The sequence below is a fragment of the Pseudochaenichthys georgianus genome, chromosome 24 (assembly GCF_902827115.2).
Source record: "Pseudochaenichthys georgianus chromosome 24, fPseGeo1.2, whole genome shotgun sequence".
Taxonomy (NCBI): domain Eukaryota; kingdom Metazoa; phylum Chordata; class Actinopteri; order Perciformes; family Channichthyidae; genus Pseudochaenichthys; species Pseudochaenichthys georgianus.
This window is the reverse complement of record NC_047526.1, coordinates 11,763,522-11,777,224: the sequence shown is the minus strand read 5'-3', so window position 1 is coordinate 11,777,224 and position 13,703 is coordinate 11,763,522. Positions and strand designations below refer to the sequence as shown.

Here is a 13,703-nt window from a genome sequence, read left to right as displayed (position 1 = left end):
CTTTAAAGCCAGTCACTTCTAACAGTTTGGAGCTGTTTGCATGGCGCTGCATGGATGTTGAAACATCACCATCCAGCAGTTGTTTTAGACTGGAGCGAACTGAAGGAACAAACCGGCAAAACATCGGATTAGCCTTGGAAGCAACACTCTTGAAAACTATATTTCAGGTACCACAAATATAAAAAAAGCTTTTGTCTTGCTTTCATACGGAAGCAAGTCACATTTTATTTTAACCAACATGTATTCTTAGTTTAATAAGGATACATAATCTTACTTTGCAAAACTGTAACTATACAATATCGAGAATATATGATTATTTGTTCCTAAATGCTAATCATTTAACTTTATTTACAGACAGAAAATTAAACAGCTGACTAATTAGGGTAAAAAGAATGCCAAATATTTTCCCACCCAAAATTATATTGTGCAAGGATTTGTTATATATACACATTATTTGTGTTTTTGAACAATTTTTTTTTTTATTGAGTCAGTTAATAAAAATGTTTTTAATTCATTAAAAATGAAAAGACTCTTTGTGGCAACCCTACCAACAATCTCTACATGGTTTTGCATTCAGCACTGCCATCAATTTATCACGTGAGGGTTGCCATTCATTATTTAAAAAAAGGTGAATATCTTGGTTTGAGCTGCGAGTTGAGGTTAATTGAGTTACCAATTTGTATCCCCAATCATCTCTGGCATTAAGATGTTGTGCGCTCCATTCACCCGTGTGCAGGGCATGCGGAACAGACTTCATTTGTTACAGGGAGATACCACAGAGAAATCAGAATGTAAAACACTAATTAGCCCTGATCCGGATGAGGCTTCGTTACTGAGTCAGCACGAGACACCGCACTCCCAAGGTTCTCATTGGTCCACTAGTTTAAAGGGAAAAGATGCAGCGTTACAGGCTTTTGTTGTTGCACTGGAATACCGGGGTTGTTCCATGTGTGTACTGTAAAGGTGGCTTTGTTGCTTATGCATGAGTGTAGGAATGCAAATGATGGAGAAGAAGCCCGGTTGCCGAGCGGCCTGGTGGCTGGGCGCGCGTGAGCCTCCATCTGCCGCATGATTCCCTGTTGAAAGGCCAACAAGATTGTGGATGAAATGCACACTCTTTTGTACACCACTATATAGAGAAAAATGGCTTTCTGCGCGGTCCACTTTAGCTGTAGGGGGGGAGGATAATGATCAAGATGACATGTGTAGTATTTTCTAACGCAATCTGGGAATGTATTTTTTCCCCTTGATATTTAATCCATTTTCTTTTTGAGTATGATTGCTATACCTTGTGAGCCATTCTCTGCTGATGCTTGAGTATATTCTCTTCTGTAGAGGAATAGCAATGTGATTCTTCTAGACATAAGTAGTGCAGCTTATTTCACAGCATTAAGCCCAAAGGGTGTTTGGGAAATGAACCTATGAGGGCAATACTAAGCGGGAGACACAAATTAAATAGATAAATCATGCCATACTTTTACGGAGATGAAGCGTTTACTAGATCAAGTTGCAATTAAACTTTAACCGTAGTATAATTTTAGTAGTGTGTTGTTTGTAATTTGTTGATTTCATTCAAACTTGGAGAGGAATATTTGCATATGTTTCCACATGGACTAAATCTCAGTTTTCCATGAAGGTGTTAGTTACTTGTTAAAACACACGCTCTGCCAAATACATCTGTTGGATATTTGTTTCTCCAATAAGAAAACGATGAAATGTTTCAGGACCTTTCATCACACCTCTGAAAAAAGGATTGACATGAGCAGATAACGATGGCATGTCAGAGATGATTTTTTTTTCTTTCTTGGCTTGTCAGCTTCTGTTATGTTCTCCTCATGAAGATCAGACTCTCAGCATGAGAATGACAGTCAGCCTACCCTGGGAGCGACATGCAAACAGAACTGCAGCAGAGATGTAACCCGGGCAGCGTCTTCAGAGCAACGATAAAAAGATTGTTCTCCCCCAAAAGTAGCAAGTTGATGACCCGAGGTAAAATGACTCAAATTCAATTTTCAGCATGATGATTTATTCAGTCCAGACAGTGCTCTCGTGGTGATATACGGTATTTAACAATGCTTGTTGAATCTCAATATGCTCTGCATCAGTAGCTCACAACAAAAGTACAACTCAAGAAAAATATAGCTGTGATAACTAAAGACTTAATTTGTGAAAAATGACCTACCATAGTTCCCTCACCAATCAGTATGTAGCAACATTTTAATTACAAAGTAAGTGCTTAACCCCTGATCAGGGCATATTGCAGTAGTTATTTCAACGTTAGACTCTTCATCAATAATACATAGTTTTGAACTTTGAATGTTGCATATTTTAGTCATGTATATTTCATCTTAAAAGGGAAATACTTGTTTATTATGTATTTGAATATGAAATGTGGCACTTTTAAATATTTGAACACCAATAAAACACAGATAGGTATAACAGTTTAGATATGTTCCCCTATTTACATGAAATAATAAAACACAAAGCTTGATATAGGAAACTTAAAAATAAAAACATTGGCACATAGCTAGTTTGTTCCTAGTGGAATTACTACTTGTTAAATAAATGGTCCCTATCAAAGTTCTTTTCTTTTTTTGTATTGAGTCAGGCACAATGAGTTTACATTAATACAGCCAATATCTTTTTTGTTCCCTTTCCCCCCCTCCCGGTCCTAGCTAGTAAATTAAATAACTACTAAATAAATAGATACATGTATAGGTTAAAGTAATGTAGAAGATAATATTAAAAGAAAATTAATAGATAAGGAAATAAAGAATAGTAACAGTAATACATGTACCCATATACTCACATATGTATACCCACATATACACATACACATACATGTGTGTACATATCCACACACATGCACATTCATACACGTACATACAGATAGATACATACATACATACATACATGTATACAAAGACAGAAAAAAAAAATTAAAGAAAAAAATACACACATACATTCGTAGTTCCCCCCCCTTTCTTCTTAATTTAGTGTCTTAAGTTCAGCTATGTAGGCTATCACCGAGCCCGAGACAGATTCAAATAGTTTTGAGGAGCCCCTCAGGTTATATTTAATCTTCTCCAAGTTCAGGTACAACATTAAATATTTAAGCCATTGAGATGCTTTAGGTCAGGGGTGCCCACACTTTTTTGGCTGGTGAGCTACTTTTGAAATGACCAGCTCACCGAGGTCTACCAACCAAAAATAAAATCCCAAATTGCAAGGGTTGCTGAATAACACGTTTTATTTATACATGGGATAACTACAATAGGGCTGCAACAAACGACTCATTTGATAATCGATTAATCTATCGATTAATGAAACGATTAATCGACTATTTGGACTATTATGCCTTGCACAATTTCTCAAGCACTCTTATTTAGCCATCCACTTTTAGATTTAGCTTGAGGGTGTTTTAGGCATGTGGAAACTAACAATGAAGACAATAAAGATGAATACTTGATTCAAAAATACATATATTATTAAATTAACAACAAATTGTGAACAAAATTAACATTGCTTTTTATTAATTAAATAAATAATATTTCACATCAAAAGAAACAACAATGTTTTAACAAATCGTATTAAATAATGTGATGACAGAACTGTAAACAGAATAGCTGAAACTTTAACAAAATAAATAACTCAGTTACCTCCAATCATAACCCATGTTTGTATAATTGAGTTAACTCGGTGTGTAGCTGCTAGCATACAGAACACCTGACGTGGAAACGTTACTCGTGGATGGGGCTACAGAGCTACTAGAAAGACAGTCGAACCCGGTGCCTTCCTCCATCTGGATGTGGAGCACTTTTGCTAAATGTTTAGACAAATAGCTCGTGTTACCGCCCTTACATGCTAAACACTCTTGGCAAGGAGCATTGTCCACCTCAAGACGGGTAACATGTAACCACACCTTGGAGCGCTTCTCTCCGCCATCTCCTCCGTGTGTTGCTGCATGGAGCAGCTGCGTGTGTGTACACTGCCCCGCCCCCTCGCACACACACGGGGGAGAGAGAGAGATCTCGTCTGGATTGGAAAGATCGAAAATACACCGACCATAGACGATTTTTTTTGTCTTTTTGCATATTAGAAACGAGTTGGCGACACTAAGACTGCGAGATAATGTTAGTATAGCAATAATACATGACCTTTCTCAACTCGCTACTCGGAGGGAAGTCGCTGCTATGCCTTGTGAACACTCCGATAATGCCTCTCCACGTTACCTTTCTTTGGCAGAGCGACGCTTGTTTTACAAATAAGGCAAATAACCTTTGAATGTGACATCACAACAACATATTCTTCCTCCCATTCTGGGTGGAAGTATGTCTTTAGCTTCTTGCTCGGTCCCGCACTCATTTTGTTTTTGTCTCTTGTTTGTCTCTTTAACTTAATTTGAGTTTTCCCGGCACTTGACTGATTTTGTATCGCTTTGCATTCTGGGTTAACAGACTGGAAAGCGATAGGTCGCTTTTTCTGTCAATCAAGTAAACTCCTGAATTAAGTGGCAGGGACGCCAAGGGAGGAGGGATCAAAACCTGTTTTGTCTATTTTAACGGAGCTGGATTTTTTTTTGTATGAATGACTCGCGATCTACCAGCATTGCCCCCGCGGTCGACCGGTCGACGTACTGGGCACCTCTGCATTAGGTGGTATAGAAGATTTACATTCTAGGAGTATTCTTCTTCGTGCCAAAAGAGATGCAAAGGCTATACTGTCCTTAGTTTTCCTCTTCAACATTCGGTGGCCAGGTACAGTAGTACTCCAAAAATGGCAGTTTCTGCACATGGTGTCAATACCACGTCCAAGGCCTCAGTAAGGTGATTGAAAATGCTTGTCCAGTATCCTTGTAGGCGAGGACAAGACCAAAACATATGAGTCATGTTTGCTGGTGACGTGTGGCATCTGTTACAGGTGTCTGTAACATTTGGATATATTTTGGAGAGTTTAGAGTTGGTGTAATAGATACGGTGGACAACCTTTAGTTGTATAAGATTGAGCCTGGCACAGGACGTACTATTGTTCACTCTCGCTAATGCGCCATCCCAGACCTCATCATCTATGGCTTGGACTAGTTCCTCTTCCCAATGTTGTTTGTTTCTGTGAGGTGGGAGACGGAATTGTACATTCTTGAAATCAGACCTTTTTCGATTGTTAGATTCCAGAATTGAGTCAATTATTGAATCCGGAGGGATATTGGGGAATGAAGGGTTGTTTAGTTTAACCCAGTTTCGGACCTGGAAGTAGCTAAATAGATGAGTGCTTGGAAGGCAACATTTGTCAGAGAGTTGGCTAAAGCTACCGAAAACATTGTTAATGTAAAGGTCCCTTACTCTGATAAGACCTACTCTCTGCCACATAGAGAAGGCCCCATCAGTGTAAGGGGGGAGGAAGAGATGGTTGTTGCGAATGGGACTATGTATAGAGGATCCACAGAGTCCATGAGCCTTTCTGAACTGGGACCAAATGCTTAGGGTGGAAACAACAATCGGGTTATTCAAATATTGAGTTGGCCGGCTGGGTAATTTAGATGTAAGCAAAGCCAAGAGTGAGGTATTAGGACAGGATTTGGCTTCAAGCTCACACCAACTCAATGTTGGTTCCTTAGTCCATAGAATTACTTTGTGGATATTGGCTGCCCAATAGTAGTGTCTTATATTTGGAAGCGCTAATCCTCCTGTAGATCTATGCCTTTGTAAAAGCTCTTTCCTAATTCTAGGAGTCTTCCCTTGCCTACATGATGTTATTTGACTCCATAAGCATCCATAACTGGGTGACTTCAGTAAAAATGTATATCTCAGAAAATCAGACACATTTAGACTATTCTATGTGATCATCGTTGGATAACTTATGTAATAACTGATGTAATATTTTCCATTCGCTGAGCCTCCATGAAACGGTTATAAGCCCCCTGGGGTGGCCTGTCTCCGAGGTTCTCAAGCCTCGGTAGAGAACATGGAACACTGTTTCTGTTGAATATTAAATGTTTCAACACAAACGAATTCCACACCCTTATTTTGGGTCCATAACCTTGAGAGATAACATTTAAATGATATGCATGTCGAGAGGAACAATCATTTGTTTCGTGTGAACTGACCCTTTTTTAAATCTTAGCGTTGTGTTTAGTCATATGAGGACAGAACAAAGATAAGTACCTGCAACCACACTCTTACTTTGCTCATGCTATGTATTTGATCCCATCAGTACACTGGGATCCGAACTGCTGCCTTGCTGGTTGTCAGAACATCCTCTCTTCTCTGTCGTTCATTTGCCCATGACACATTATCTCTCTGTTCTGTGCTCACAACAAGCGGAGCAATAATTGCGCCCCCGGGTGTCTGAGATAAGGACTCGTCCTAAATGAAAAATAGGAAGGGACATCTTGACAAACGCATAATAAATGGGAGCAAATCTGGAGCTTTGTAGTTGCACAGTGGCTCTTCTAAAGCCTACAATGAGTCATACATTTGAGAAGTGTTTCCTCACTTACAGCACAATAGCGTTAACTCCTCGTACATGACTTCCTCTTGTCGTTTTGGAATACATCAGAGCTGATCCATACGGTCAGCATCCAAATACTGCACACTGGTGTCGGGTCGAATTAGGTCGTTGAGAGGCAATGTGATTAAACTGCAATTTGACTGAGTGTTTACTTCTCCCAAGGCTCTCCCAAAGATTGACAGAACAGGGACCGGAAGCCTTTCTTCTGTCTTTTCTATCAGAGCGGAGAGAGATTTCTGTTGCCGTGTGAATAATGCATTTGCTCGCGTTTTTAGTTCAGTGGTTCGGCTTCAATAGGCTTTCAGAACCATCAACACCTAGAGGGAGAGGAGGGAAAGTGACACCACGTTACCCCCGAGCTGCTTCCCAAAATGTTACTCCAGGAACACCCGGCGCTGTTGCAGCACTGCTATTATCCATCCCAATGTTTTACCCTCACCCTTTTTGTTTCTCCTCCCCGTACTTCTTCTTCTCTGCCTGTTCATTCCCTCACTCTTTCCTCCCTGTGACGAAAGGCAGCCCACTCCTCTGCAGTGGCTGCCTCCCTCCCTGATTTGCTCGCTGCTCAGGGAGGATTTGCATAGGCTGGCCCACTTGCCGCTCCCCCCCCCCCTCCTCTGCCTCTCTTCCTCCGTCCCATCATCTTCGCTTAGTTTCACCTGAGCCCGCTCTCATCCTCTCCTCTTTCTCTCTCTATCTCTCCTCCGTTGTCTCCTCTCCTCGCTCACGCTCCCCTCCACCCCTCCGTCTCGGTCCCTCCCAGCAGTTTCTCATTTCTTCTTTCTTTCTTTCTCTTTCTTTATTTGTCTGCAAATCTGTCTCTTTTATTTCTTTCTCCTGCGGAGTAATACAAAGAGCTATCAGACTCGGGGCTCCCTGGGTTAACAAGACGGACCACTTCACTTCTCCAGGGAGGGGGAACAAAAGAAAAGAAGAAGAAAAAAGTCTGTGAAATATTGGATCCAAACTTAAAGACGGAGATAAAGCACGAGTGGAGATCTTCTCCCGGCGTTGAGATTCTGAACTGTGAGGGAGAAGGGAGGAACAGACAGCTGATAGTTTGTCCGTGCCGAGAGTGTGGAGCTCTCCGTCTCTCCGTCATTCCCTCCCTCCGTCTCTCCCTCCTCCTCACTCTCATAGCCCAGGCGGTGTATTATCTGAGGCTTGACAGTGCGGTGCTGCGCAGAGCAGAACAAAGCGGAGCGACCAGGGCAGGAGGAAGCTGCGCAGGTTGTCCCCCGTCCTGTCACTCACTCTGCGCCTGCAGGTGGAAGAGGGCGCACAGGAACACATTCCAGGTGCCGAGGCACAGCGCGCACCATCTCCACGGTTTGCACTTCACGCACACACAGGCGAGCTGCGTGGTCATCAAAGGAGCAGCCACAGGGCGATCCTGCCGAGAACAGAAAGTAAAGACATATTGGATTCTGGTTCAAAGAGCCAGCCAGCAAGCGGAGGACAGAGGGAGACCTTTGTGACGAGTGGAGTCCAAGCCCGATCCGTTTGGAGGGAACCTTAACACAAAGGAGCTTGATTTCTCTCTGCTATGGAGTTTGCATCCTGGCTACGGGAAGGTCACTTTTTCTGAGGTCCTTGTGTATCGGCTTTACTCGCTTTTAAATATCCAGTAGGGTGGGGGGGCGTGAGCCATGCTCCCCAAAGGAAAGCCCCATGAGGGCCAGCTGTTCTGGGTGTTGCTTCTGTCAGCGGGATGCACGGTGGTGGGCTCTGCCTGGAGCTCGTCGTCAGACCTCCACCTCCTGTCCCCTACACCTGGAGCCCCTGTGCCCCCTGCCCTGGCCCGACCCGAGCACCCTCAGGGGCCCAGGCACCACCAGCCACTCGTGTCCATATACCGCTCCCCGGCCTCACTACGAGGGAGCCACGGTGAGTCCCGTCCCAACCCCTTTTTGTTTTTTCTCACCCTCCTCACTCCTGTCCATTTGTCATCACGAATGAGACATCTGTTGCCAACTCTCTATCATTCCCCTGACATCCCTCCCTCCCACTGTCCCTCTGCCTCGCCCTCACTCTGTCTTCCACCACAGCACGAAGACATAACCACAGTTGACAGCAGCTGCGCATCATGGAGCTGTTTATCGTTTATGTGATTATAGGTTTAATTGTCAGTGAAAGGCACTGACAAGCCAACACACCCACAGTGACTGTATCAGCTGAGGAGCAAGCAGCGCCTCTGAATTACCTTTATCCCACTCACTGTAATGCTCTTGTAATTAATGATTGATGGAGAGTGAAGGACGGGACAATGGTTTCCTTTGTCCCTTAATAAGTGTGGTTCCTAATCCTCACTTTCATCAAGCTGTGTGTCCTCATGCATGTTCTCTGTAAGACGTCCACTCCTGCTTTCTTTAAATGTATTTGAACAACGCTGTTTAAATGTCCAAGAAGGATTGAATGCATCCGTTATCGCTTCTCACAGCAGCACACACGTTTCCTCTCATCAGCTGAATGTACACATCCAGGAGGAGGGGAATTAGCACTGCTGGTCAAATGCTGTAGCAATATTGACTTTTGTTTTATGGGTACTTAATGTGATCTATTTGCTCCATTGTCCACAGACATCAGGAGAGGGAGCTTTCATTTCTCTAACAGTACAGTGGAGATGCTTTTCACAGCTTTACACGTGTTACCTTGGCATAATGAAGTGCCTGTTATCTTAAGAATGGATACATGGTATAGGGTGTGTTGTATTATTCACATCTGCTGCTGGGCCTCTGTTATTACGTGTCCTTCCGTGAATGGGTATAAATAGAGTTTTCATACATGTAGAAGCATGCAGTAAATACAGGATGAGTTCCAACTTGTTGACCTCTTTATTAATATCAACTCAATGAATATGTTTGAAGTGAAACTAACCTGATTCACTGAGTCTACATGCTACTTATGTAATGCCTTTATAACAAAAAAGGGACAGCAAACTCTATATCGAGGAACATTGACATGTTCTTCATCGAAAGATTGAATTAGAGAAACTCGGACGCCAGTGTCACTATTTTCTGACCTTATTTGGTTGCTTAATGACTTATTCTATATTGAGTTAGTGGCATCCCTTGTTGTAACATTACTGGGTTAACATTCTTAAATATAAAAAAACACTGGACATGTTTGAAGAGCTTTTGCATTATACTGCATATGCAGCAGTTGTGTCACTTCCAGATCAATCGGTCCCTGCGGAGGGATCTATTCCGTTTGAAAAATACATTTGAGCCCGGTCTTTGCTCGACTCCTTTTAACATATCGAGGGCTCATTTCTAGCACGTTGGGGGCTATTGGAGCAGATGACAGGCAGAGAGGGAGACGAAGACGAAGACGAAGAGGATCTGCATTACTAATGTGGAATGTGCAAACCATACAAAGTGCCAGAGTCTGGGCAGGGACTGGGTGGCAGCCATTTAAAAAGCTGTAGGTATGATGCACACTCCTGCGTATCAGAAAGCCATGTTGACATATGCAGGTTCATTCTCGTTCATATACTCTCCGAAGAGTGGTGCGGAGATGACGTATTTGTGTAGGCCGACCCGGAAGTAAGCATTGCAAGGACTCCCTCGACAAAAATCGATGGGATCTTTCCATTTCATTTCTTTGAATATAGCAGAAAATAAGATCTGTGGCAAACACACATAAATGAAACTACCACATGTAACGTTTAAAAAAATGCTATAAATGAACTAAATTCATCTCATTTAGTATCAACCGCCATTTTAAAGACATATACTGTAGAAGCTTCGGACATTCACAAGTGACAGATCTTATTTTTGGTAACTTACCGGGAAAAAAAAGAAAGCAAACTTTAAAACCAAAAGTGGTCAAATGCGAACACATTTTTCTTTAAATGTGCCTTTTAAACTAACTGGTTGGTTTATTTATAATGTTCTTTATACAACACTTTATTTGATCAACACACTAAAAGCACTAGAAGCTTCTATGCTATATGCAACATGCCTCATTGTCTTGCTGTGAACTAGTTAGGGGAGATTGGCTCTGGTAGACGCTTGTGTACATTTGCATTCAGAATGCAGAGACTCAGTACATAGCGAGATAAGAGTAAGGATCAAATCAGGAGATTAGATGGGTTATTGTGTGTGTGTGTGTGTGTGTGTGTGTGTGTGTGTGTGTGTGTGTGTGTGTGTGTGTGTGTGTGTGTGTGTGTGTGTGTGTGTGTGTGTGTGTGTGTGTGTGTGTGTGTGTGTGTGTGTGTGTGTGTGTGTGTGTGTGTGTGTGTGTGTGTGTGTGTGTGTGTGTGTGTGTGTGTGTGTGTGTGTGTGTGTGTGTGTGTGTGTGTGTGTGTGTGTGTGTGCGCGCGCGTGTGTGTGTCCTATTAACAATTCAGCAGCAACAGACTGACCCTGAGTTATTTGGCATGTGTGTAATTACAGATTCAGAGGAGACCTTGGGAGAAAAACCTACAGACACAACAGATACATGCTAATGCTTCTACAGTATGTGCACACATACGTCAACACATTGAGGCTTGATACATGTGGACATACTATATGTACACGTTCACACACACACACACACACACACACACACACACACACACACACACACACACACACACACACACACACACACACACAGGGGACTTACACTCTCTGTGTGTGTAAACTCTTAATTTGTGGCAGTGCCTAGGAATGATCCTCTCTGTTAGGGCAAAACAGAACGGAGGTATTCATAAATAAGGGAATTTGTTCATGAACAAATTCCCTTATTTATGAATACCTCCGTATGTTGCATATCCGACAACAATTTATTTCTGTAATATTTATTTAATTATTTATCACCCAATAGAAGAAAAGACTTTTCTCGGTCGGTGGTACTTAACGAGTTGTTCTAAGAAAGGTGCAAAGAAAAAGATGACCTCGCTTAATGACTTTTATTTCATTTGACTTTTTCTATAATTCTCTAAATGATTGAAGGTTGTTTTTTCTTTGCTGAGATTTGACACACTGTTGCCCCACATTCTCTTTACCATTTCATCAAAGCAGTCGGCATCAGTGCATATGCTTAGGGGTGTGTGTTTTCAGTTGTGTGTTTACGACTTGAACTGAATTGACATAAACCATATTCAGCATGTTGCATTTTCCCTGTAGCAGCTTGAAGTAAAGTAATGACGCGCACAACTGAGCTATTACATCAATTATTCAGTATTTAAGTTCAACAAAAAGATCTCTGCTTCCACTGTATATTGCCAGTAATGACCATGCTGTGTACGTGGAATCATTTATAGAGGAGTCTTTCCTTAATATATCACAAATACATAGAAATGAATCATGTGTAGCATGCTTCATGTGTGAGGATGCATGGAATATATCCACAGATGGTGCACAACATGATTACAAATTGAGTAGACATTGTTTAAAAGTGAATGAGTCAACTGAATAACAACTGCGAGAGTGGTTTGAAGCGTTGCCCTAAGCACTTAAGGAGAATAAAAGACTGACTGCCGTTGACGTATGTGTGTGTGTGGCGGCCGGTCGATGCGAATTCACCTTGAATAGAGTGTCTTTAGCAAACACCATCTTCCATATAGAAAGGACCCTCGCTGTACTGTACGTCTCGGGATGGTTAAAATGGAGGTAGGAAGAGAGTCAAAAGATGCGGTGCTATTTGTGTCCAAGGTAAGCTTTCGGCTCTGCGATTTGAATACTGGCTGCATCAAATCCCCCTTTGCTCTCCTAAATCATAAAAGGATTGACATTGTTGGAGTTTGAGTCTGCTGTTTTTTTCTTCCTCTGGCCCTTGACAGAGTGTGAAGGAAGAGTGGCAACGCTTAGTTTAACTGAAGAATGGCTTCTTCTCCCGCTGGAAGAATAATTGAAAAGAAAGCGAAAACATTTGAATACCAAAAGAAATCGATTGAAGCGTGAGGATCAAAGTGTATTCAAAGACTATGGTGTAACTATAAATATATGATGTGCTCACTTCAGGTATCTTGTGCTAGATGGGAGCACTACTCCACCATCAGTAATGTGCACTGGAAACATGTTGACTTATTTATGATGTAGCCATATTCTCCGTCCCGTTAGTTTAGCCATGCTAGCAGAATGGCTGTACAGCACGCTAGCCCAGACTGAAATATCTCAAATGCCATCGGATGGATTGTCATGAATTAATTTGTATCTCCGTCAGCATGAAGTGTAATTAACTGAAACTAACTACAGCAATCATCAGGTCAACATGTCAATTCGTCCAATACTTGTCCTTATGATTAAATTAGCACGTTAGCAATCCAACATGCTAAACGTGAACACGGTACACATTATACATTGTAATCGTGGCTGTTTTGGCATAGTTGTTGTAAGGATACTAGAATGCTGGCATTAGCATTCAGCTCAAGGCACAAGGGGTCCCTAGGTAAACTCTTACTGAGCTGTTAGCATGGCTGTAGACTCTTAGGAGTCGCAACATCAATTTTACTGATATTGAAATGCAAGTTTTCTTTCTGTGTGGGGTTGATGCCCAGTGCAATACGCACGATTGAGAGGTAGGTTGGTTGAGAATATGTAACAGAAACACCTCTTGTTCTTTATTGACGAATACATGATTACAATTGGCTTCCAAATAAAATAAGCCATTGTTTTTGTATTTTATAGTTACTTTCTTTCTTGCCTACTTGCCCCTATCCTAAGGCACCTCTAGCGTCCTAAATCCTTGATTTCAAAATCATTTCAAATAGTTTCTGACCCAGTTCAGCACTTTACATTTGTTACCCAATTCTTCATTTGCTATTGTCGTCATGTGCCACTGTGATTGGCTCAGCAGTTTCAGAGCAATGTAACCAATAATGTGACTGTCTGAAAGCATGTTTATTGATACTCTTTTGCACTTTGCGCCACTGCACATACATGAACCAAACTAGCTTAGATAACTCCACAAAGTGTGTTAACCCAATGTCTACCAATCTGCGCTTCTGGATTTAAAGTAGGGTTCTTAGTGTTGTAACGGTTATGTTAAACAACATGACATTTCAATGAATCATTTACAACTTGTTTCCTCCATGTATTTGTCTACTAAATTGGACATATTCCCTTTGAAACCAAAGAAAAAAAAGTAATAGTAATTACAATAAATCATTTTGGCTACCGGTGGAAACCGTTTCCAATGAAATATTCTAATCTGTCACTAGTACCCCAGAGCATCCAAATGAAGCAAGGACAAAGAAATAAATGCAC

The 13,703-nt window shown here is 41.7% G+C and overlaps 1 protein-coding gene across 2 annotated transcripts in view; it reads left to right on the top strand.

The window, feature by feature from the left end:
* LOC117439802 (neurexin-3b) overlaps window positions 1-13,703 on the top strand; it is a 298,311-nt gene that overhangs the window by 157,070 nt on the left and 127,538 nt on the right. The window contains exon 1 of one of the 2 annotated variants that reach the window (XM_034075887.2): window positions 7,180-8,394. The exons of the other annotated variant lie outside the window; for it this stretch is intronic. Coding sequence (XP_033931778.1) covers window positions 8,157-8,394 — 238 coding nt within the window. The 5' untranslated portion in view covers window positions 7,180-8,156. Of the gene's footprint in view, window positions 1-7,179; window positions 8,395-13,703 lie in introns of those variants that run through there. 2 annotated transcript variants of the gene reach the window in all.